Source organism: Entelurus aequoreus, linkage group LG01, assembly GCF_033978785.1.
Source record: "Entelurus aequoreus isolate RoL-2023_Sb linkage group LG01, RoL_Eaeq_v1.1, whole genome shotgun sequence".
NCBI classification, from domain to species: domain Eukaryota; kingdom Metazoa; phylum Chordata; class Actinopteri; order Syngnathiformes; family Syngnathidae; genus Entelurus; species Entelurus aequoreus.
The window spans coordinates 24,226,897-24,248,511 of NC_084731.1; the positions used below are offsets into that span (position 1 = coordinate 24,226,897).

At 37.9% G+C, this 21,615-nt stretch overlaps 1 protein-coding gene across 10 annotated transcripts in view; it reads left to right on the forward strand.

Moving 5' to 3' along the window:
• Positions 1-21,615, forward strand: part of itpr1b (inositol 1,4,5-trisphosphate receptor, type 1b) — a 205,407-nt gene that overhangs the window by 49,647 nt on the left and 134,145 nt on the right. For all 10 annotated transcript variants that reach the window (XM_062046059.1, XM_062046065.1, XM_062046064.1 and 7 more), the window contains exons 14-32: positions 7,114-7,213; positions 7,288-7,448; positions 8,468-8,609; positions 8,690-8,848; positions 8,932-9,104; positions 10,495-10,614; positions 10,696-10,887; positions 11,069-11,320; positions 11,419-11,560; positions 12,236-12,389; positions 12,455-12,648; positions 12,720-12,846; positions 14,794-14,848; positions 14,930-15,095; positions 15,201-15,368; positions 17,153-17,224; positions 17,311-17,448; positions 19,436-19,561; positions 20,722-20,922. In XM_062046059.1, the coding sequence (XP_061902043.1) occupies positions 7,114-7,213; positions 7,288-7,448; positions 8,468-8,609; positions 8,690-8,848; positions 8,932-9,104; positions 10,495-10,614; positions 10,696-10,887; positions 11,069-11,320; positions 11,419-11,560; positions 12,236-12,389; positions 12,455-12,648; positions 12,720-12,846; positions 14,794-14,848; positions 14,930-15,095; positions 15,201-15,368; positions 17,153-17,224; positions 17,311-17,448; positions 19,436-19,561; positions 20,722-20,922 (2,842 nt within the window). The remainder of the gene's footprint in view (positions 1-7,113; positions 7,214-7,287; positions 7,449-8,467; positions 8,610-8,689; positions 8,849-8,931; positions 9,105-10,494; positions 10,615-10,695; positions 10,888-11,068; positions 11,321-11,418; positions 11,561-12,235; positions 12,390-12,454; positions 12,649-12,719; positions 12,847-14,793; positions 14,849-14,929; positions 15,096-15,200; positions 15,369-17,152; positions 17,225-17,310; positions 17,449-19,435; positions 19,562-20,721; positions 20,923-21,615) is intronic.

The window sequence follows — 21,615 nt, forward strand, 5'->3', positions numbered from 1 at the left end:
CATGCACTTTTTAATGAATTCACCTTCTTTGAATAGCTATCCCGCCCTAGCAACATACTTGCCAACCCTCCCGATTTTTCCGGGAGACTCCGGAATTTCAGTGCCCCTCCGGCAATCTCCCAGGGCAACCATTCTCCCGAATTTGTCCCGATTTTCACCTGGACAACAATATTTAGGGCGTGCCGTGATGGCACTTCCTTTAACGTCCTATACAACCTGTCGTCGCGTCTGCTTTTTCACCATACAAACGGCCCAGTCACATGTTGTATGAGGCTTCTGCAGACACACGTAAGTGACTGCAAGACATACTTGATCAACAACCATACAGGCGCCACACTGGGAACCCACACCAAACAACAATGACAAACATTTCGGGAGAACATCCGCACCGTAACACAACATAAACACAACAGAACAAATACCCAGAACACCTTGCAGCCCTATCTCTTCCGGGCTACAATATACACCCCCGCTACCACCAAACCCCCCCCCCCCCCAAATATTGGTGGTAGCGGGGGTGTTTATTGTAGCCCGGAAAAGTTAGGGCTGCATGGGATTCTGGGTATTTGTTCTGTTGTGTTTATGTTGTGTTATGGTGCAGATGTTCTCCCGAAATGTGTTTGTCATTCTTGTTTAGTGTGGGTTCACAGTGTGGCGCATATTTGTAACAGTGTTAAACTTTTTTTTACGGCCACCCTCAGTGTGACCTGTGTGGCTGTTGATCAAGTATGCCTTGCAGTCACTTACGTGTGTGTTCAGAAGCCAAATACAACACGTGACTGGGCTGGCACGCTGTTTGTACAGGCGCTAAAGGCAGTGCCATCACGGCACGCCCTTAATATTGTTGTTTGGGTGAGAATCGGCAGACATTCGAGAGAATGGTTGCCCTAAAATTCGGGAGTCTCCCGGAAAAATCGGGAGGGTTGGCAAGTATGACGCTGTCAAGCGGCATTCATATAAAACTTGCGGGCCGCACTAACATAACATTTTCATATTAAGGTGCGGGCCGTAAATTAACGTCTCGCGTGCCGCAATTGGCTCGCGGGCCGCATGTCTGAGACCCCTGGTGTAAAGCAGAGTTTTATGGAATCCAAACAATACATCGTTGGAGACGTTCAGTAGATACTGTATTGGATGGATTGGGATAGTCATATTTGCAATGTTTACACATCTAAAGTGTTTGTTACATCTAAACTAGGGAAACAATATGTTTGTCACTACAATGCTGTTCCCCTGTTAACAACATTATTACTTATTTTCTCGTGATTTAATGAGGGAAATTCCCTGTAAATCTTCATACAGGAATTACATCCAGGGCTGGTAAAGGAAGAACACTTACAACTCATAATGACGACATGTTTAAATGAATCACGTAAACATTGCAGTTTTTGACATTTTCATGCATACCTAAATTATGTATCTCTATTTAGGACACTGAAAAAAGCTACAATTAATCTGAATTTTTACACACACTAACATCAGTTATAAAAATTTAAAAAAAGGTACTATTGTGTCTGTCATCAAGTGCGTGCCTGCAGGCTGCACAGCCAACAGTCGATAATACTTCACATACTTTAAATAACCTGGCTCCTCGAACTTGAATTAATGCCAGGGACAACGGGTATACACCAAGGTTAGCTTGTTAGCTACACTGAGCACTTATGTAATGCCTTGCACGTCACGGTGCACGTGCAGATAGCCAACAAGCTGGCTCAGGTGTGACTCAGTGCAGATAGGACGATGCTGTAGGGCTCATAACTGGCTAATCAGCATTCATGCCTCACACTTAACTTAGTGTGTCTCTGTTGGCGCTGTTTCTTTGCTCCTTCAGGTTATTATAAACCCACATCATTGTATGTGTATGTATTGTTTTCTTTATATACTGTATTTAGACAATTTAACCTGTTCATTTGGAATTTTTTTTGTAATGTTAGGATATTCCGTGGTGAGTTATTACAATGTAAATGCCATGCATTATACTATAGGCAGAGTGCTAACACACACAATGGCAGGTTTACTTAGCATATGACAATAGACATACATAAGTACACATGATTTATGAATGCTGACTTATGGAACAAAAGACGATCACAACAGAACATTTGAAATCTGTGATTTGTAAGTGGCCCTCAAACTCAAAGGTTTTAGGTTCTCAGTTACCAACTTACCTTTGACAATTTTTTTAGACCAATACTAAATTTTTAATCACAATAAAAAGTCCATTGTTTTTTTTAACCATTCCTGTTGTGAGTGGAAAAAGTACTTGGCGTATTTGAAAGGGGAACTGTACTTTTTTGGGAATTTTGCCTATCGTTTGCCATCCTTATGTAAGACAAGTATACATATGTTTTTATTTTTTTATGCATTCTAACTATTAAACAAATGCAATCAAAAGATTGCTATGGGAGTCATTATTTTCTGCCTATAAAGCACTCTAAAAAACAGCCAAACATCTCCATCAAGGTTTGATGGATAAGTTTATATGTAATCTAGAACAGGCACATTCATAATAACAATTAATAATTTACCGTATTTTTCGGAGTATAAGTCGCTCCGGAGTATAAGTCGCACCGACCGAAAATGCATAATAAAGAAGGAAAAAAACATACAGTATATAAGTCGCACTGGAGTATAAGTCGCCTTTTTGGGGGAAATGTATTTGATAAAACCCAACACCAAGAATAGACATTTGAAAGGCAATTTAAAATAAATAAAGAATAGTGAACAACAGGCTGAATAAGTGTACGTTATATGAGGCATAAATAACCAACTGAGAACGTGCCTGGTATGTTAACGTAACATATTATGGTAAGAGTCATTCAAATAACTATAACATATAGAACATGCATGATATACGTTTACCAAACAATCTGTCACTCCTAATCGCTAAATCCCATGAAATCTTATACGTCTAGTCTCTTACGTGAATGAGCTAAATAATATTGTTTGATATTTTACGGTAATGTGTTAATAATTTCACACATAAGTCGCTCCCGAGTATAAGTCGCACCGCCGGCCAAACTATGAAAAAAAACTGCGACTTATAGTCCGAAAAATACGGTATGTATTTTGCTCATTTTAAGCATACAACGGCGCATGCATTTAAAAAACGTATCATGACATTCAATTTTCATTCAACATCACTGATTATTACTCACTGCAAATACTTCATGAGAGCCAATAAATATTATAAAACATCACTTACTGTACGATTTCTGCTCTCACTGGATGCTGACTAATAGGATATTGATATATTCCCATTTAGATGAAGAATGACTCATAATCCTCGAAAAGAAAAAAGGGTGTAAAACCAAGCGTATTTTCGGGTTTTTGTCAACATTTACCGGGTCTAAATTGGATGCCAAAGTCGACCAGTTTATCAGATTATGTCCTCATCATTCTACTCTCAAGGTGAGATGCATTATTTCTGATCTAGAACAAACTTTCACAAGCTCCGAGACGAGGAAGCAGCTCACCAGCCGACAACGTCAACATAGCAGCAACAAGCTGTGACAATGCGCCGCTAAAAATAGTTTGTCTGCGTTAGGGCTTATAACAACAGTATTACTAATACTTGTTTGATACTCGAATTTGCAACTCAGTCGGGGGTGTCTCTGGAAAACCGGGAATTTTTGAAAATATGGATTTTAGCACAATTGTCCTAGATGACATGGATGGGTTGGTGTTGGAATTTTTGGAATCGATTGAAAAATGCTAAGGTAGTAACAGTTTGAATGGAGAATGTGTATTTCGGAATTCCTGAAATTTTGGGAAAGGGTGACATTGTTGTCCCAACTAAGAAACATGTTTTGAAAGTGGAATAGTCAAAAACGGTTGAAAAATGCGGTCTGAAAAAGCTTTCCAGCAAGAAGTGAAAATAAATATTTGGGAAAAAAAATTTGAACAAGTTTGAAAAATGGCCTATTCATTTTTAATGGGGAAAAATGACCCGGAAAACCAGGAATGCTGGATAATTAGGGATATTTTTTATTTTAACGATTCCCGGTCGAGTCGAACGTTTTGATACTTGTACGGTTCCGATCTGATAAACTGTGGGCCGTGGCCTCTGCAAACTTTGGCGGCAGAATTATAATAAATTATTTTTTTGGTGTAGAATCTAGAGCAGGGGTCGGGAACCTTTTTGGCTGAGAGAGCCATGAAAGCCAAATATTTTAAAATGTATTTCCGTGAGCGCCATATAATAATCTTTAACTCTGAATACAACTAAGTGCGTGCATTTTTAAGTAAGACCAACATTTTTAGAGTATAATAAGTCTCTTTTTCTTTCTAATAACATTGTTATTCTGAAGGTAACCAATAATAAATCAAATACTTCTTACCATTAATGCTGAATGGTTTTGCTGATGGCTTTGTAGTCTGGTTGATACGTGGTTATTTTTAACACTGTGATGACCAGCGGCATTATTCATTACTTATCGTGTTAAGCAATGTCAGCTAGGATTTATCTGAGAGCCAGATGCAGTCATCAAAAGAGCCACATCTGGCTCTAGAGCCATAGGTTCCCTACCCCTGATCTAGAGCATTCACACAATTAAGGTCACAAAATGTAAATGTGGTATTGTTGGCACTTTATTAAAAGTTTTTTTTAGAGGGCTTTATGGGCAGATAAGAAGACCTCCCTTTGGCTCCATTGTAAGCAGACTTTTATTACGAGTGTAATCCGTAAAAAAAAATACATCGTCTTCTTGTGTCTCATAATATATGTGAACGACAGGCAAAATTCCAAAAAAAGTGCAATTCCCCTTTAAACTCCGAAGGAAATAAAATTGACAAAAAATGCATTTCTTCAGTCAAGTGTGAATGCTTGTCTATACGTGCCTAAAACCATCGTCACATTTGCATATTTGGCCGTGACACATTGAATGAACTTGAATGTTTAGAACTACAAATTGTTCATGCATGCCACAATCTCAAAGTGTTTTCACTAGATTTATTTACATGCCATTATATGAAAAAGAGTCTGATCACTCGCTAAATATGGCAAACTTCATCCTTCCTGCTGTCTTCTTATTCTCAGGCAAGGGGCTTATGAAGTGTGTTAAAGGGGCTGGTGCAACTGCTCAAAGTTACTATAGTTATTAATATATTGAATAAAAATTGTTTGTCGGTAGGAGGTTTTTTTGTTTAGTGTTCAGGCTTGTCACTCACAGCTGTCTTGCCACACGTAAGAGAGTGTACATGTGTACAAACATAAAAGCAACAATTTGTAGTCCTGTTGTTATGACAGGTTATACCGTACGTTAAATGTTAGCTATCCAAATCACTATCATTAGCTAACAACACAGCACGCTAATGAATGTTTGAGTAAACTTTATATAAGTAGTCTGCAAAGGACTGAACGGGATCTTGGTTTGAGTTTGTACAGCACTGAAAAGGAACGTGTTACTTTGCTTCTTGTGTCATGGATGAATCCACATGAGTGTGGTTTTTGCTTCACTGTTATGACATGTAACTAAGAACGTAGGGTTGTCTCGATACCAATATTTTGGTACATGTACCAAAATGTATTTTGTTACTTTTCTAAGTAAAGGAGACCACAAAAAAATGGCATCATTGGCTTTATTTTAACAAAAAATCTTAGGGTACATTAAACATCTGTTTCTTATTGCAATCAAAGAACAATTTTGTCCTTAAATAAAATAGTGAACTTACTAGACAACTTGTCTTTTAGTAGTAAGTGGGCAAACACAGACTCCTAATTTGTCTGCTGACGTATGCTGTAACATATTGTCATTTCTCATTCTATTATTTTATAAAAAATTATAAAGGACAAGCTGTAAAAATTGACTTTTAATCTACTTGTTCATTTACTGTTAAAATCTGGTTATTTTCCGTTTTGATATGTTCTATCTAAACTTCTGTTAAAATGTAATAACCACTTATTCTTCTGTTGTTTGGATACTTTACATTAGTTTTGTACCACAAATTTGGGTATCGATCCAAGTAGTTACATGATCATACATTGGTTATAATTTAAATGATAAATAATGATAAATGGGTTATACTTGTATAGCGCTTTTCTACCTTCAAGGTACTCAAAGCGCTTTGACAGTATTTCCACATTTACCCATTCACACACTGATGGCGGGAGCTGCCATGCAAGGCGCTAACCAGCAGCCATCAGAGGCAAAGGGAGAAGTGTCTTGCCCAAGGACACAACGGACGTGACTAGGAAGGTAGAAGGTGGGAATTGAACCCCAGTAACCAGCAACACTCCTATTGCTGGCACAGCCACTCTACCAACTTCGCCACGCCGTCCCTATTTAAGTTCTCATGTGTCCAGGGACGTATTTCCTGAGTTTATGAATTTAAAAAAGAAAAAAGATTTTGTGACAATAAAAACTATTGATGTAATCATAGTAGTATCGACTAGATACGCTCTTCTACTTGGTATCATTACAGTGAATGTCAGGTGTAGATCCACCCATGGCATTTGTTTACATTGTAACAGCAATGAGCTATCGTATCCTCCTACGGTGTGTAGTGAAGCCTGTTTATATATTCCTTGTCCTGCAGGGATGATACTTGTAAGAAACGTACTTAATTTGTCGCCATGGAGGCAAGGATTAGTGATTTAGAAGTAGCCGATTGCGGCTGGACATTAGCCGCTAACTAGCTAGCCATGTTTTAAAGTGCCTCTTCCTGTGGGCGTTTCAGTGTTATAGCTTCACCTTTATCGTTAGGTTTTAAGCCAAAATGCGTCCATTCTCCCCTTTCTGTCTACACGCTGTCTGCTTGTAAGTACTCCGTGATTGTGCGCTGCCGAACATGCTCCTCTGCTGGTAAAACCAGCAATGTCACAACGTGACGACGACGCGCCGTCATTCCTGTAAAAAAATTACAAATATTATGGCGAACCTTTACTTTTCAAACAGAGTATAGTACCGTTTTTGATTCATTAGTACCGCGATACTATACCAGTACCGGAATAACGTACAACTCTATAAGAACGTGAGGATCTGTTGAGGATTGTAACTACTTCGCAATTTCTTGTAGAGAATGCAAATATCAAGATGATTTTGAAACATTTATAGAATTCAGTTGTGCATGCTCTGCACACGCCATTGATCGTTGTTTTCGCTGCTTCTTTAGGAGTTCTTATGTGCGGCTGAAGCACTTGTGCACCAACACATGGGTCCACAGCACCAACAACCCCATTGACAAAGAGGAGGAGAAGCCTGTTATGTTAAGAGTAAGTTAACAACTTGGTCGGTCATGTAACTCATCAATCAGCGTGTTGGGCTGAGCATATTTACATCTTTTTAGATTGGAACCTCAGGAGTGAAAGAAGACAAGGAGGCTTTTGCTATTGTACCAGTACCACCAGCAGAGGTGCGGGATTTAGACTTTGCAAATGATGCTAGTAAAGTGCTGGCTTCAATTGCAGGCAAACTGGAAAAGGGTACCATTACGCAGAATGAAAGAAGGTAAACTGCTAATAGTATGGAGGTTAATTTGTGTTTTTTACGAAAGCTCTTTTTTATTTTTATTTTATACACTGGATTTATGTTACTGAATTTTTTGTGTTTCAGTTTTGAGAACTGAAATAGAAATGATATGAAAATATCCAGCAGGCCGCATTGAATTGTTAATTATGTTGTATTATGCCAAGGTAGCCCAGTTAACTGCTTTTTCATACTGTTTTGCAAGACCCATGTCATGCGACTTCAAACTTGACACCTCATTGGCTGGTTCGATTGCTTCAGTCTTAATTTACCAGAAGTGACTCTTGCTTTTTGAAGCAGCACATTTTTCAACATGGAAATTTTCAGCACTGAATTTTTTGCACTAAATTTTTATACAATGAATATTTTTACATTTAATTTATTACACCAAATTTTTATACACAGAATTTTAAAACACTTTTGAAAAAATTCAATAGTCAGCATAATGATGATGATGTAAAACAATTCAGTTCACAAAATTAAAACGCAAAAAATTCAGTTACATACAGTACAAGCCAAAAGTTTGAACACACATTCTCATTTAATGTGTTTTCTTTATTTTCATGACTATTTACATTGTCGATTGTCACTGAAGGCATCAAAACTATGAATGAACACATGTGGAGTTATGTACTTAACAAAAAAAGGTGAAATAACTGAAAACATGTTTTAAATTGTAGTTTCTTCAAAATAGCCACCCTTTGCTCTGATTACTGCTTTGCACACTCTTGGCATTCTCTCTTCAAGAGGTGTAATGGGTTTCACTTCACATGTTTCATCGTTTTGATGCCTTCAGTGACAATCTACAATGTAAATAGTCATGAAAATAAACAAAACGCATTGAAATGAGAAGGTGTGTTCAAACTTTTGGCCTGCACTGTAAATTCAGTTTAAAAAAAAAAAAAAAAAAAAGCTTTGTTATAAAGGCACAAATTAACTTCCATATAATAGTCAATCTCCTTTAATTTACTATATTAGTAAGTTGTATTTGTTTACCTCAGGTTTGTAACTAAACTTCTGGAAGATCTCGTCTTCTTTGTGGTAGACATCCCTAACAGTGGACAGGATGTTTTGGAGATTATGGTAAACAAACCCAACAGAGAAAGACAAAAACTCATGAGAGAGCAGAATATCCTCAAGCAGGTTAGTTTAAATATTCAGTAAGCCTATCCAAGAGTTTTGAATGTTATTTTCAACAATTAGTTTTTCCACTGTTTTCGCAGATCTTCAAACTTCTCCAAGCACCCTTCACAGACAGTGGCGATGGTCCCATGCTGCGCCTGGAGGAGCTGGGTGACCAACGCCACGCTCCTTTTCGACATATTTGTCGGCTTTGTTACAGAGTGTTACGCCACTCTCAGCAGGACTACAGAAAGAACCAGGTAGGTGGACAGAACCCCTCCACTCTGACTTTCTGGCCCTTTTATAATGCGGTAATTATCCTTTTTTTGTCGTCTTTTCACAGGAATATATCGCCAAGCAATTTCGCTTCATGCAGAAACAGATAGGCTATGATGTGCTTGCAGAAGACACAATAACTGCTCTACTCCACAACAACAGGAAGTTGCTGGAGAAACACATCACTGCTGCCGAGATAGATACATTTGTTACTCTTGTGAGGAAAAACCGGGAGCCAAGGTTAGCCAAGAGGGTTAATCATTGCCCCGAAGATTTTGTGTGCACTTTTTGTGATTGTTACGGATTAAAATGCCTTAATTCGCGGCAACTTTTTCAGAAAGGTATGCAATGTTCTGAGGCTTATTTTGTTCAATAACATTAAATTAATTTGTGGTTTTATGAATTACCTATTAATTAAGGGTGTGGGGGGAAAAAACGATTCGAATTCGAATCGCGATTCTCACGTGCGATTCAGAATCGATTCTCATTATTAAAAAAACGATTTTTTTATTTTTTATTTATTTGAAAACCTTTTTTTTTTTTTTTTTTTAAATTAATCAATCCAACAAAACAATACACAGCAATACCATAACAATGCAATCCAATTCCAAAACCAAACCCGACCCAGCAACACTCAGAACTGCAATAAACAGAACAATTGAGAGGAGACACAAACACGACACAGAACAAACCAAAAGTAGTGTAACAAAAATAAATATTATCAACAACAGTATCAATATTAGTTACGATTTCAACATAGCAGTGATTAAAAATCCCTCATTGACATTATCATTAGACATTTATAAAAATTAAAAAAAAGAACAATAGTGTCACAGTGGCTTACACTTGCATCGCATCTCATAAGCTTGACAACACACTGTGTCCAATATTTTCACAAGGATAAAACAAGTCATATTTTTGGTTCATTTAATAGGTAAAACAAATTTACATTATTACAATCAGTTGATAAAACATTGTCCTTTACAATTATAAAAGCTTTTAACAAAAATCTACTACTCTGCTTGCATGTCAGCAGACTGGGGTAGATCCTGCTGAAATCCTATGTATTGAATGAATAGAGAATCGTTTTGAATCGGGAAAATACCGTTTTTGAATCGAGAATCGTGTTCAATTGAAAAAAAATCGATTTTGAATCGAATCGTGACCCCAAGAATCGATATTGAATCGAATCGTGGGACACCCAAAGATTCACAGCCCTACTATTAATGCTTCAAGTGTTCTTTGTAATCCTAACTTCAAATAGCACACAATTGAAACAAAAATGTGAAAATATATACACCATTTTGATGTTTTACTCACTTTGTATCGCACATACTTAAAAGCACAAACTTGGGAGTTCATTGTCAAATTACTGTTTTGATTAATCATAAGTAATAGCAATTATAATTACATAAATAAACGCCACCAATGACAGCTCTGTTGTCTACAAGTTGCAGACATTCTCAATGTTTATATTACACTTGAAAAGTATTTGTCTATCTTCAAGATAAATTTATGTTCCAACACATTTAGTCCTATGATAATGATAACTGTGAGGATTTTGGTCACAATAATCGTGATATGAAATGTTCATATCTTTACATCCCAAATATTTGTTATGTGTTCGTAGGTTCTTGGACTACCTGTCGGATCTTTGTGTGTCCATGAACAAGTCCATCCCTGTGACGCAGGAGCTCATCTGTAATGCAGTGCTCGATCCAACCAATGCGGACATCCTCATTGAAACTAAGTTAGCCTCCTCATTTCTTTTTGCATGTGGATTTTATATCGAAAGCAACATTTACAATGGGTGCATGTGCTTGTGCATTAGACTAGTCTGGTCGAGATTCGAGGTTGAAGTAGCAACAAATGGAGAGAATCCACTGGAGGCTGAGGATGAAGAGGAGGTGTGGCTGTTCTGGAAGGACAATTTTAAAGATATTCGGAGTAAGAGCGTTCGAGAGTTGGCTCAGGATGCAAAGGAGGGCCAGAAGGAGGACCAGGAAGTGGTCAGTTATTACAGGTCAGGTATCTTAAAATACACTTACTAACATTTACTGTGTCAAATAATCGTTTTGGGCAATGTATTTACTAGATTGAATATTGTGAAACGCAAGTCAGAAAAATGAATGAAACAAAAAATAATAAAACTTGTGTATATTTAGTTTTGACTAGTGAAATTCATGAATAAAATGTTTTGATAGGTGCCAACTCAACCTTTTTGCCCGGATGTGTTTGGATCGTCAATACTTGGCTATCAACAAGATCTCTGGTCAGCTGGACGTGGACTTGATTCTGCGCTGTATGTCTGATGAGGACCTACCTTTCGATTTGCGGGCCTCTTTCTGTCGCCTCATGCTGCACATGCATGTGGACCGTGACCCTCAGGAGCAGGTCACGCCTGTCAAATACGCCCGTCTATGGTCTGAGATACCCACACAAATTACAATTGATGAGTGAGTTCACTTAAGTATTACGTTTAGAATGGAAAGTCACTACTCTTCAAAAGATGTGGATTTATATTTCAAGTGTGACTCTCCTCTTGTCTTGCCAGTTATGATAATGATGGAACCACCAGAGATGAGATTAAGGAGCGATTCTGCCTCACAATGGATTTTGTGGAGAATTATCTGAGAGAGGTAGTGTCACAAAATATTCCCTTCACTGACAGAGAGAAAAACAAGCTGACCTTTGAGGTATTCCTTCATCTGTAATCCACATACCGTAATGTCCGGACTATAGAGCGCACCTAAATATAAGCCACACCCACTTAATTTTTAGAATGATTTTGTTTTGTACAAATATATTTGCTGCACAGGTCTATATGAAATAATTATAGAGGTGCCTTGGTTTATTCACAAATTTGACAAAACACTGCATACAATAGCCTACCGGAGAGTGCAGTGAAGTCGTGTTCTCCGGCAATCGGCCTTTTGTCGCTCGTTAATGATGGTGGACTTCCGTTTTATGCAGCGAGTTTTTCCTTTTCCCATGGCCGGTTTGATTATCTTTAGCTTTGGGGCTGTGTATTGTGTGTGTATTTGTTTGTCTCTTCTCCATAACGAGGGTCAGACAATAACGTGCTAAATGGCTGACTGAATAATTGTGTGTTTGTGCGTTTAATTTAATGTGAACATTTTTATTGCTCCACCGTGACCCGTTTGGCAATTTCATCGGTCTGATATGGCGAGGCTAAATTTATTGGCCGCATGTGACACTTGTTAACCCGGAAATGCCATAAATTAGCATTTTATAAAGAGCAAGATTCAAAGCGTGGGAAAAAAGTAGCGGCTTATAGATCGGATTTTACGGTATTTTGTGGTCACATTTTTTCAAATGCAGCATGATTATTACATTTTATGATTTGGTAGGTGGTGAACCTGGCAAGGAACCTCATATACTTTGGGTTCTACAACTTCAGTGACCTTTTAAGGCTTACAAAGATATTACTGAACATTTTAGACTGTGTCCACGTGAGCACCGTATATCCCATCAACAAGATTGAGAAGGGCGAGGAAAACAAAGGTTGGCTTCTCCCTCGTTAAACTTCACTCAGTTTTATTTACATTGTGACATTTGCGTTTGTGTAGCCGGCAGTAATGTGATGAAGTCCATTCATGGAGTCGGTGAGCTAATGACCCAGGTAGTTTTGCGAGGAGGCAGCCTGTTGCACACCACACCAACTCATCAGCCAGAGGGCAACGTGGTTAAAACCCAGGTGGAACCAGAAAGGGAAGACATCATGGTTATGGACACTAAACTTAAAGTCATCGAAATTCTACAGGTAAGGTTTGTTTGAGGAGAACTTGAACACCACCAATTGTTTTTAAACTTATTTTTCTCTCTTAACCTCAGTTTATTCTAAATGTCCGGCTGGACTACAGGATCTCCTGCCTGCTCTGTATTTTCAAAAGAGAGTTTGATGAGAATAACCCCCAAGCAGAAAATATTACTTCCAATAATGTCACCAATCAGATGGCAGGTATGAGACTAAAGTCCAGATTGTTTGATTAGTGGGAGGGCTATCCAACCATGGTACACTTCCCTAACACCAGCACGTTTGAAAATATGAAGGGGAAAAAAAGGTTGCATAATCGCAGTACAGGCTTACCTCAATTTACAAGCACATTGCGTTCCACGACCAAGCTTGTAACTGAAATCACTTGTCTCTCACTGCAGCCTCGCCCATAAAAATTAATTAAAATCAATTAAATCCGTGTTTGGCACTCTTAAAACACCACCATTTCAACATGTAGCATGCCTTTTAAAGAAAAAAACAAACTTATAGATAAGAAATATTGTTTGAAAAACATTGTAATAGCATATACTACAAACAACTACAGGACTTTTATGTACTATTGTACATTTACTTGGGGACCCATCTAATGCAGTGTCTCACACGGCTGCTTCCCCATTCAGTGTTGCCAACTACGCTTATTATCTGTTCATTATAAGCAATTTGTTTTCATAAAGCTGGTTGCGTTTTTCTCTTGTGACATCTGACAACACTGTCTCCGTGTAGCAACTAAGAAATCGCTGTTCATATTGCACATAGATGTGTTTGAGTGACGAAGTCACCTGACAACATCTGACGTATGTGTGCCAAAGTTAATGCTCGACCATCCAGTTTGTTGAGTAAAGACTAGACAGAATAAATTGAAACACGTCAAACTCCGCATTGGCTGCGTCTCGATATTTTTATGGATAAATGTATTTTTAATATTTCGTTTCTCTGATTTGGTTTTCCACTTCTTCTCCTTCTCACTAATTTTCTAAGTTCCGATGGTTGGATGGCAGGATTTTGTCAATCTCTGAACGGCACTCAAATGCGCACTTCAACTGTCTAATCAAATTGTATGTTTGTTTCTTATATAAAGGAAGCAAAAACAATGTGTAACAATATATTAACTCTTTATTGCTCAAACGGCACAATCTTGTCCAAGTATTACTTTAATCAGTGATGAAAATGCTGAGAGACAGCTCAAATTACTCGTGAGTTAAGGTACTTGTAAGTTGAGGTAGCACTGTACCTTTTAATGTGGTTTATTTTTGACCGTGTCTGGAAAACAAATTGCGGTTATATATTTTCAGAAATTCTGATACTTCTGGAGAGGGTGGGGCGTGGAGGTTTTCTATTGCAATCTAATACGGACCACTGACGTAGACCTATTTTAGCATCGATTTTTAAGACCATTTAAACCAGGGGTCCCCAAACTTTTTGACTCCGGGCCCGCATTGGGGTAAAACAATTTGGCTGGGGGCCGCGCTATATATATATATATATATATATATATATATGTATATTATATTATATTATATTATAATGTGTGTGTGTATATATGTATATGTAAATGTGTATATATATATGTGTGTGTATATATATCTATGTATATGTCCATGTATATGTATATGTGTATATATGTATATGTGTGTATATATATATATATATATGTATTCATACATATATATTCCTCGCGCACTAATTGACATAAAGAGTGCACTTGCTGCATGTCACGTTATCGATGGTAAAATGCATTTTTAGACAATATGATTTGCCTGAGTGGCTAGGAGACGGTAGAAAAAGGACTAGTACGGACAAATAAAAAAAATTAAAAAAAAAAAAAGTTTTTTAAAATTTTTTTAAATTTTTTTCTTAACTTGAGACTTCCCGCGGGCCGGATTTTGGACGCTGGGGGGCGGGATACGGCCCGTGGGCCGTAGTTTGGGGACCCCTGATTTAAACACTTGCGTGCCTTTACTTTGACATGTGACCAAGACCAAAGAAAGTGTGTGAAATGTTTCAGGAATACAGTCAAAGAGCAAAGGGAGGGTTTAGATGTTTGTCCAAGTGTGTGTGTCACTGTGTCCTAAAACAAAGTTAATAGTTTACTGAAAATGATTTAAAATATTAAAATGTGACATCCTCCAGGAAATCTTGACTTTGAAAATATCGAGGAACAGGCTGAAGGAATATTTGGAGGAAGGTAATTCATATTTCAACATGCCATGTTAGCAATAGCTTGAAGCAGGAGGCTGGTAAGATAATTAAAGAAGCTTTTTTTCAGTGAAGAGAACACTCCACTTGACCTGGATGAACATGGCGGACGTACTTTCCTCAGAGTCCTTCTACACCTGACCATGCACGATTACCCCCCTCTTGTGTCCGGAGCACTTCACTTGCTCTTCCGACACTTCAGTCAAAGGCAGGAAGTCCTCATGGCGTTTAAGCAGGTAGGTCTTCATCTCTGACACTGAAAAGTTGTCCTTTTTTTAATTAGCGAAAACTGACAAATTGTGACGTGTTTGAGTCGTGTAAACCTATGCATCAAAAAACAGGTCCAGCTCCTTGTGACCAGGCAGGATGTTGATAACTACAAACAGATCAAATCAGACCTTGACCAACTACGATCCATAGTGGAGAAGTCCGAGTTGTGGGTTTACAAAAGGCAGGGAGAAGATGGTATGGACGGAGATGGACCGTCAGAGTCTGATAACAAAAATAAGGTAAAGTAGTTGACAGCTAAGGTGATAATGCTATGTTTAGTGTACCGACAAAGGCTCACCTGAATAGTACAAACCCCGTTTCCATATGAGTTGGGAAATTGTGTTAGATGTAAATATAAACGGAATACAATGATTTGCAAATCATTTTCAACCCATATTCAGTTGAATATGCTACAAAGACAACATATTTGATGTTCAAACTGATAAACTTTTTTTTTTGCAAATCATTAACTTTAGAATTTGATGCCAGCAACACGTGACAAAGAAGTTGGGAAAGGTGGCAATAAATACTGATAAAGTTGAGGAATCAAACACTTATTTGGAACATCCCACAGGTGAACAGGCAAATTGGGAACAGGTGGGTGCCATGATTGGGTATGAAAGTAGATTCCATGAAATGCTCAGTCATCCACAAACGAGGATGGGGCGAGGGTCACCACTTTGTCAACAAATGCGTGAGCAAATTGTTGAACAGTTTAAGAAAAACCTTTGTCAACCAGCTATTGCAAGGAATTTAGGGATTTCACCATCTACAGTCCGTAATATCATCAAAGGGTTCCGAGAATCTGGAGAAATCACTGCACGTAAGCAGCTAAGCCCGTGACCTTCGATCCCTCGGGCTGTACTGCATCAACAAGCGACATCAGTGTGTAAAGGATATCACCACATGGTCTCAGGAACACTTAAGAAACCCACTGTCAGTAACTACAGTTGGTCGCTACATCTATAAGTGCAAGTTAAAACTCTCCTTTGCAAGGCGAAAACCGTTTATCAACAACACCCAGAAACGCCGTCGGCTTCGCTGGGCCTGAGCTCATCTAAGATGGACTGATACAAAGTGGAAAAATGTTCTGTGGTCTGACGAGTCCACATTTCAAATTGTTTTTGGAAAGTGTGGACGTCGTGTCCTCCGGACCAAAGAGGAAAAGAACCATCCGGATTGTTACAGGCGCAAAGTTGAAAAGCCAGCATCTGTGTAAGTTACCCAAGACATGGGTAACTTACACATCTGGGAAGGCACCATTAATGCTGAAAGGTACATACAGGTTTTGGAGGAACATATGTTGCCATCCAAGCAACGTTACCATGGACGCCCCTGCTTATTTCAGCAAGACAATGCCAAGCCACGTGTTACATCAACGTGGCTTCATAGTAAAAGAGTGCGGGTACTAGACTGGCCTGCCTGTAGTCCAGACCTGTCTCCCATTGAAAATGTGTGCCGCATTATAAAGCCTAAAATACCACAACGGAGACCCCCGGACTGTTGAACAACTTAAGCTGTACGTCAAGAAGAATGGGAAAGAAGTCCACCTGAGAAGCTTAAAAAATGTGTCTCCTCAGTTCCCAAACGTTTACTGAGTGTTGTTAAAAGGAAAGGCCATGTAACACAGTGGTGAACATGCCCTTTCCCAACTACTTTGGCACGTGTTGCAGCCATGAAATTCTAAGTTAATTATTATTTGCAAAAAATAAATAAAGTTTATGAGTTTGAACATCAAATATCTTGTCTTTGTAGTGCATTCAATTGAATATGGGTTGAAAAGGATTTGCAAATCATTGTATTCCGTTTATATTTACATCTAACACAATTTCCCAACTCATATGGAAACGGGTTTGTATTTGGATAGGTCAAAACTGACAAATAGAAGCACTGCTTGAACTTGGAAAAAAAGACAGACACTACACCACATCTTCAATCAAACAAAACATGAATGTGACTTAAAAAAATAGTTCAACATTTGTTTTTGTAGTAATTATACACTTCCTTATTCACTGCTCGACAGGGAGATTCCCTTGGTTCTGACAGGAACAGCACAGAAAGCAGCAGCAACTATAACTACAGGGTCGTAAAAGAGGTAGTGTGCTCATACGCACAGTCATTTCTTTTTTGAATGTTTGTGTTATGCTTGTTAGTAAGTTTTGTTGCGTTTTTTTTGCACAGATTCTGCTCCGTCTCAGTCAGCTCTGTGTTCAGGAAGGTGCCTCAGGGAAGAAGAGTAAGAAACAGCAGCAGAGGCTGCTGAGGAACATGGGAGCTCATTGTGTAGTGCTTGAACTTCTGCAGATCCCCTATGAAAAGGTGCCTTGAGCGCCTCTGTCATTTAATGTTACATTCGTCCCTCGTTTATCGCGGCCAATTGGTTCTAGGCTTGGACTGTGGCGAACAAATTTTCGTGAAGTAGGAATATTAATAATAAATCAAATATTTTAGTAGTTTGAGCATAAAAAAATACACTATACGACTGTCTAAAAACATTTTTAGCATAATTAGAGCCCTCTAACCGTGAAATAACACACATGTACCGTATTTTTCGCACCGGCCGAAAATGCATAATAAAGAAGGAAAAAAACATATATAAGTCGCACTGGAGCATAAGTCGCATTTTTGGGGGAAATTTATTTGATAAAACCCAACACCAAGAATAGACATTTGAAAGGCAATTTAAAATAAATAAAGAATATTGAACAGGCTGAATAAGTGTACGTTATATGACGCATAAATAACAAACTGAGAACGTGCCTGGTATGTTAACGTAACATATTATGGTAAGAGTCATTTAAATAACTATAACATATAGAACATGCTATACGTTTACCAAACAATCTGTCACTCATAATCGCTAAATGCCATGAAATCTTATACGTCTAGTCTCTTACGTGATAGAGCTAAATAATATTATTTGATATTTTACAGTAATGTGTTAATAATTTCACACATAAGTCGCTCCTGAGTATAAGTCGCACCCCCGGCCAAACGATGAAAAAAAACTGCGACTTATAGTCCGAAAAATACGGTAGTCACTTTTACACAAATTGTATCCAATATATTAGAGTCCATTGTACTGTAGATAACAGTACTCACTAGTAGTCGGGAGGATCCTCCAAGCACCACTGTTATAGCTGCCGCTCGGCCATTACGTGCAAATAGATTCTGGGTAATTCCTTTAAGTGAAAACCGGGCTTCGATGCGCTGAAACAACGGGGGTATGTTGTTGCACCTAAAGTTAGTCAACTTGACAATCGAAACTACGATGTGTTTCGAATGTTAGAATTCTGTGTTGTTCGCATTGCGTGTTCCACATCGCTCATGCCAAATACTCAACAATGTTATGTGGAGCTGATGATGTTGGAGATAATGGCCATCAATAGAGTTCATCTCCACTTAGCATTGCCGGGACATCTGCTGGTAACTCATAGCAGTGTTAGCATTAGGTGCCGCGCCAAGTCACGAGTCCTGGCTGTCAAAGTTAACCTGGTAACATGCGCTAACAATTTTGTGTTGATGTGCAAAACTGGTATCTAAACATGGTGTAACTCCTCTCCTCTGAATGCAAGTGCCTCTACAGCTGGGATATACATTTTTTTATTTCTACAAAATGCAAAATCTGGCAAGACACTAACGCACTGCAGATACATTTTTTTATTGTTTTTAAAAGCATATTTATGTCCATTTTGTATTGAGCACAATGTTTAAAAAGCATTTTATTAAAACAAACTAATTGTCCAGGCATGGTAATAAAAACTTGAAAATTATCTTTCTAGGCCAGGGTACACTAATTAATGAAGAAAAATTATATCTATATGCGATTAAATATTTTAATCATTTGACAGCCCTACTTTTTTATATCATTGCATTAAAGGCTCACCAATGTTGAGATCTAATGGATGAGGCTTGAGTTGAAAAGGAAGTGCATCAAAATGTTGTTCTGCCAAAAATTGGTCAACTTCATTGAGATATGAAGATAGAGCCAAGATTAGCAGCCTGTTGTTGTTAGCAGTGTTTAACCAGAAGCGTAAGTCCTGCTTAGTGAATATCTTTATCAATCACCACAACAAAATGATAGAAAATAAGACAAATACTGCACTTTAAAACATAAAAGACATGTTTAAGACTTAATTTAGGCCAAAATTATGTAGAACATGTTTGGAAAAAAGTTTACCTTTTTTTAAAATTTGTGATATAATGAAGCTGCAATAGTTGAAGCTAATGACGACTGTATATCCTTTGCTTGTATACATTAATAGAAAAATAGACGCTGTGTGTGATTCTGTGTTTTCCTTAACAGGATGAAGATGTCCGAATGCAAGAAATTATGAAACTGGCTCATGAGTTTCTTCAGAACTTCTGTGCAGGCAACCAGCCAAACCAAGCTCTTCTCCACAAGCATATCAACCTCTTTCTTAACCCAGGGGTGAGTTCCCCCTCATTAATCAGGGCGAGAAATGATCAATACCTCATACTACATACAGTGTTCCTGGAAAGTATTCACAACGCTTCACTTTTTCCTCATGTTATGTTACAGCCTTATTCCAAAATGTAATAAATTAAAATGTGTCTTTTAAATTCTACAGACAATACCCAATAATGACCATCATATTATTTTTGAATATGATGCCACAAGCTTGGCACACTTATCTTTGGGCAATGTTGTCCATTTGTCTTTACCCATTCCTTTTTGCAGCATCTCTCAAGCTCCATTAGCTAAGTTGGATGAAAAATGTATGTTTTCACCCAGGATGTCTCTGTACATTGCTGTATTCATCTTTCCCTCTACCCTGACTCGTCTCCCAGTTCCTGCCGCTGAAAACCATCCCCAATGTAGGGATGGTATTGGCCTGGTTTTCTCCAAACATGATGCCTAAAATTCATACCAAAGAGTTTAATCTTTGTCTAATCAGACCAGAGAAATATTTCTCATTGTCTGAGAGTCTTTTAGGTGAATTTTTGCAAACTTTTTACTAAGAAATGGCTTCCCTCTGATCACTATACCGCACAGACCTGATTGGTGGACTGCTGCATAGATGGTTGTCCTTCTTGAAAGTTCTTCTCTCTCCATAGCAGAAAGCTGTAGCTCTGACAGAGTGATCATCGGGTTCTTGGTCACCTCCCTGACTAGACTAAGATGAATGCAGCAATGTATGGAGACATCCTGGATGAAAACCAACTCTTCCCCCCAATCTGATGGAGCTTGAGGAGTGCTGCAAAGATGAATGGGTGAAACTGCCCAAAGATAGGTGTGCCAAGCTTGTGGCATCGTATTAAAAAATTATTGAGGCTGTAATTGCTGCCAAGGTGTATCAACAGAGTATTGCGCAAAGGCTGTGAATACTTATGTGCATGTGATTTTTTTATATTTTATTTGTAATACATTGGCAAAATAAAAATACGAACTTTTGACATTGTGAGGTATTGATTTATTATTTTGGAATAAGGCTGTAACATAACAAAATGGGGATAAAGTGAGGCGCTGTGAAAACTTTCCGGATGCACTGTAAAATGTATGGACCTGTTTTTAAAAAAATTTTTTTATTGCATTTAGATTTTCCCTTAAAAGTGTTTCTGCTCTCTCAGATTCTAGAGGCTGTTACCATGCAGCACGTTTTCATGAATAACTTCCAACTCTGCAGTGAAATCAACGAGCGTGTTGTGCAGCACTTTGTCCACTGTGCTGAGACACACGGTCGACATGTCCAGTACCTCAAATTTCTGCAGACCATTGTAAAGGCCGAGAATAAGTTCATCAAAAAGTGTCAGGACATTGTCATGGCAGAGGTTTGAGGTTTTTTTATACTCTATATTTGAACGTGTACAGTATGAATTGTGTGTGTGTGACTAGAGCAGGGGTCACCAACGCGGTGCCCGCGGGCACCAGGTAGCCCGTAAGGACCAGATGAGTAGCCCGCCGGCCTGTTCTAAAAATAGCTCAAATAGCAGCACTTACCAGTGAGCTGCCTCTATTTTTTAAATTGTATGTATTTACTAGCAAGCTGGTCTCGCTTTGCCCGACATTTTTAATTCTAAGAGAGACAAAACTCAAATAGAATTTGAAAATCCAAGAAAATATTTTAAAGACTTGGTCTTCACTTGTTTAAATAAATTCATAATTTTTTTTACTTTGCTTCTTATAACTTTCAGAAAGACAATTTTAGAGAAAAAATACAACCTTAAAAATTATTTTAGGATTTTTAAACACATATACCTTTTTACCTTTTAAATTCCTCTTCTTTCCTGACAATTTATATCAATGTTCAAGTAAATTTATTTTTTTTATTGTAAAGAATAATAAATACATTTTAATTTAATTCTTCATTTTAGCTTCTGTTTTTTCGACGAAGAATATTTGTGAAATATTTCTTCAAACTTATTATGATTAAAATTCAAAAAAATTATTCTGGAAAATCTAGAAAATCTGTAGAATCAAATTTAAATCTTATTTCAAAGTCTTTTGAATTTCTTTTAAAATTT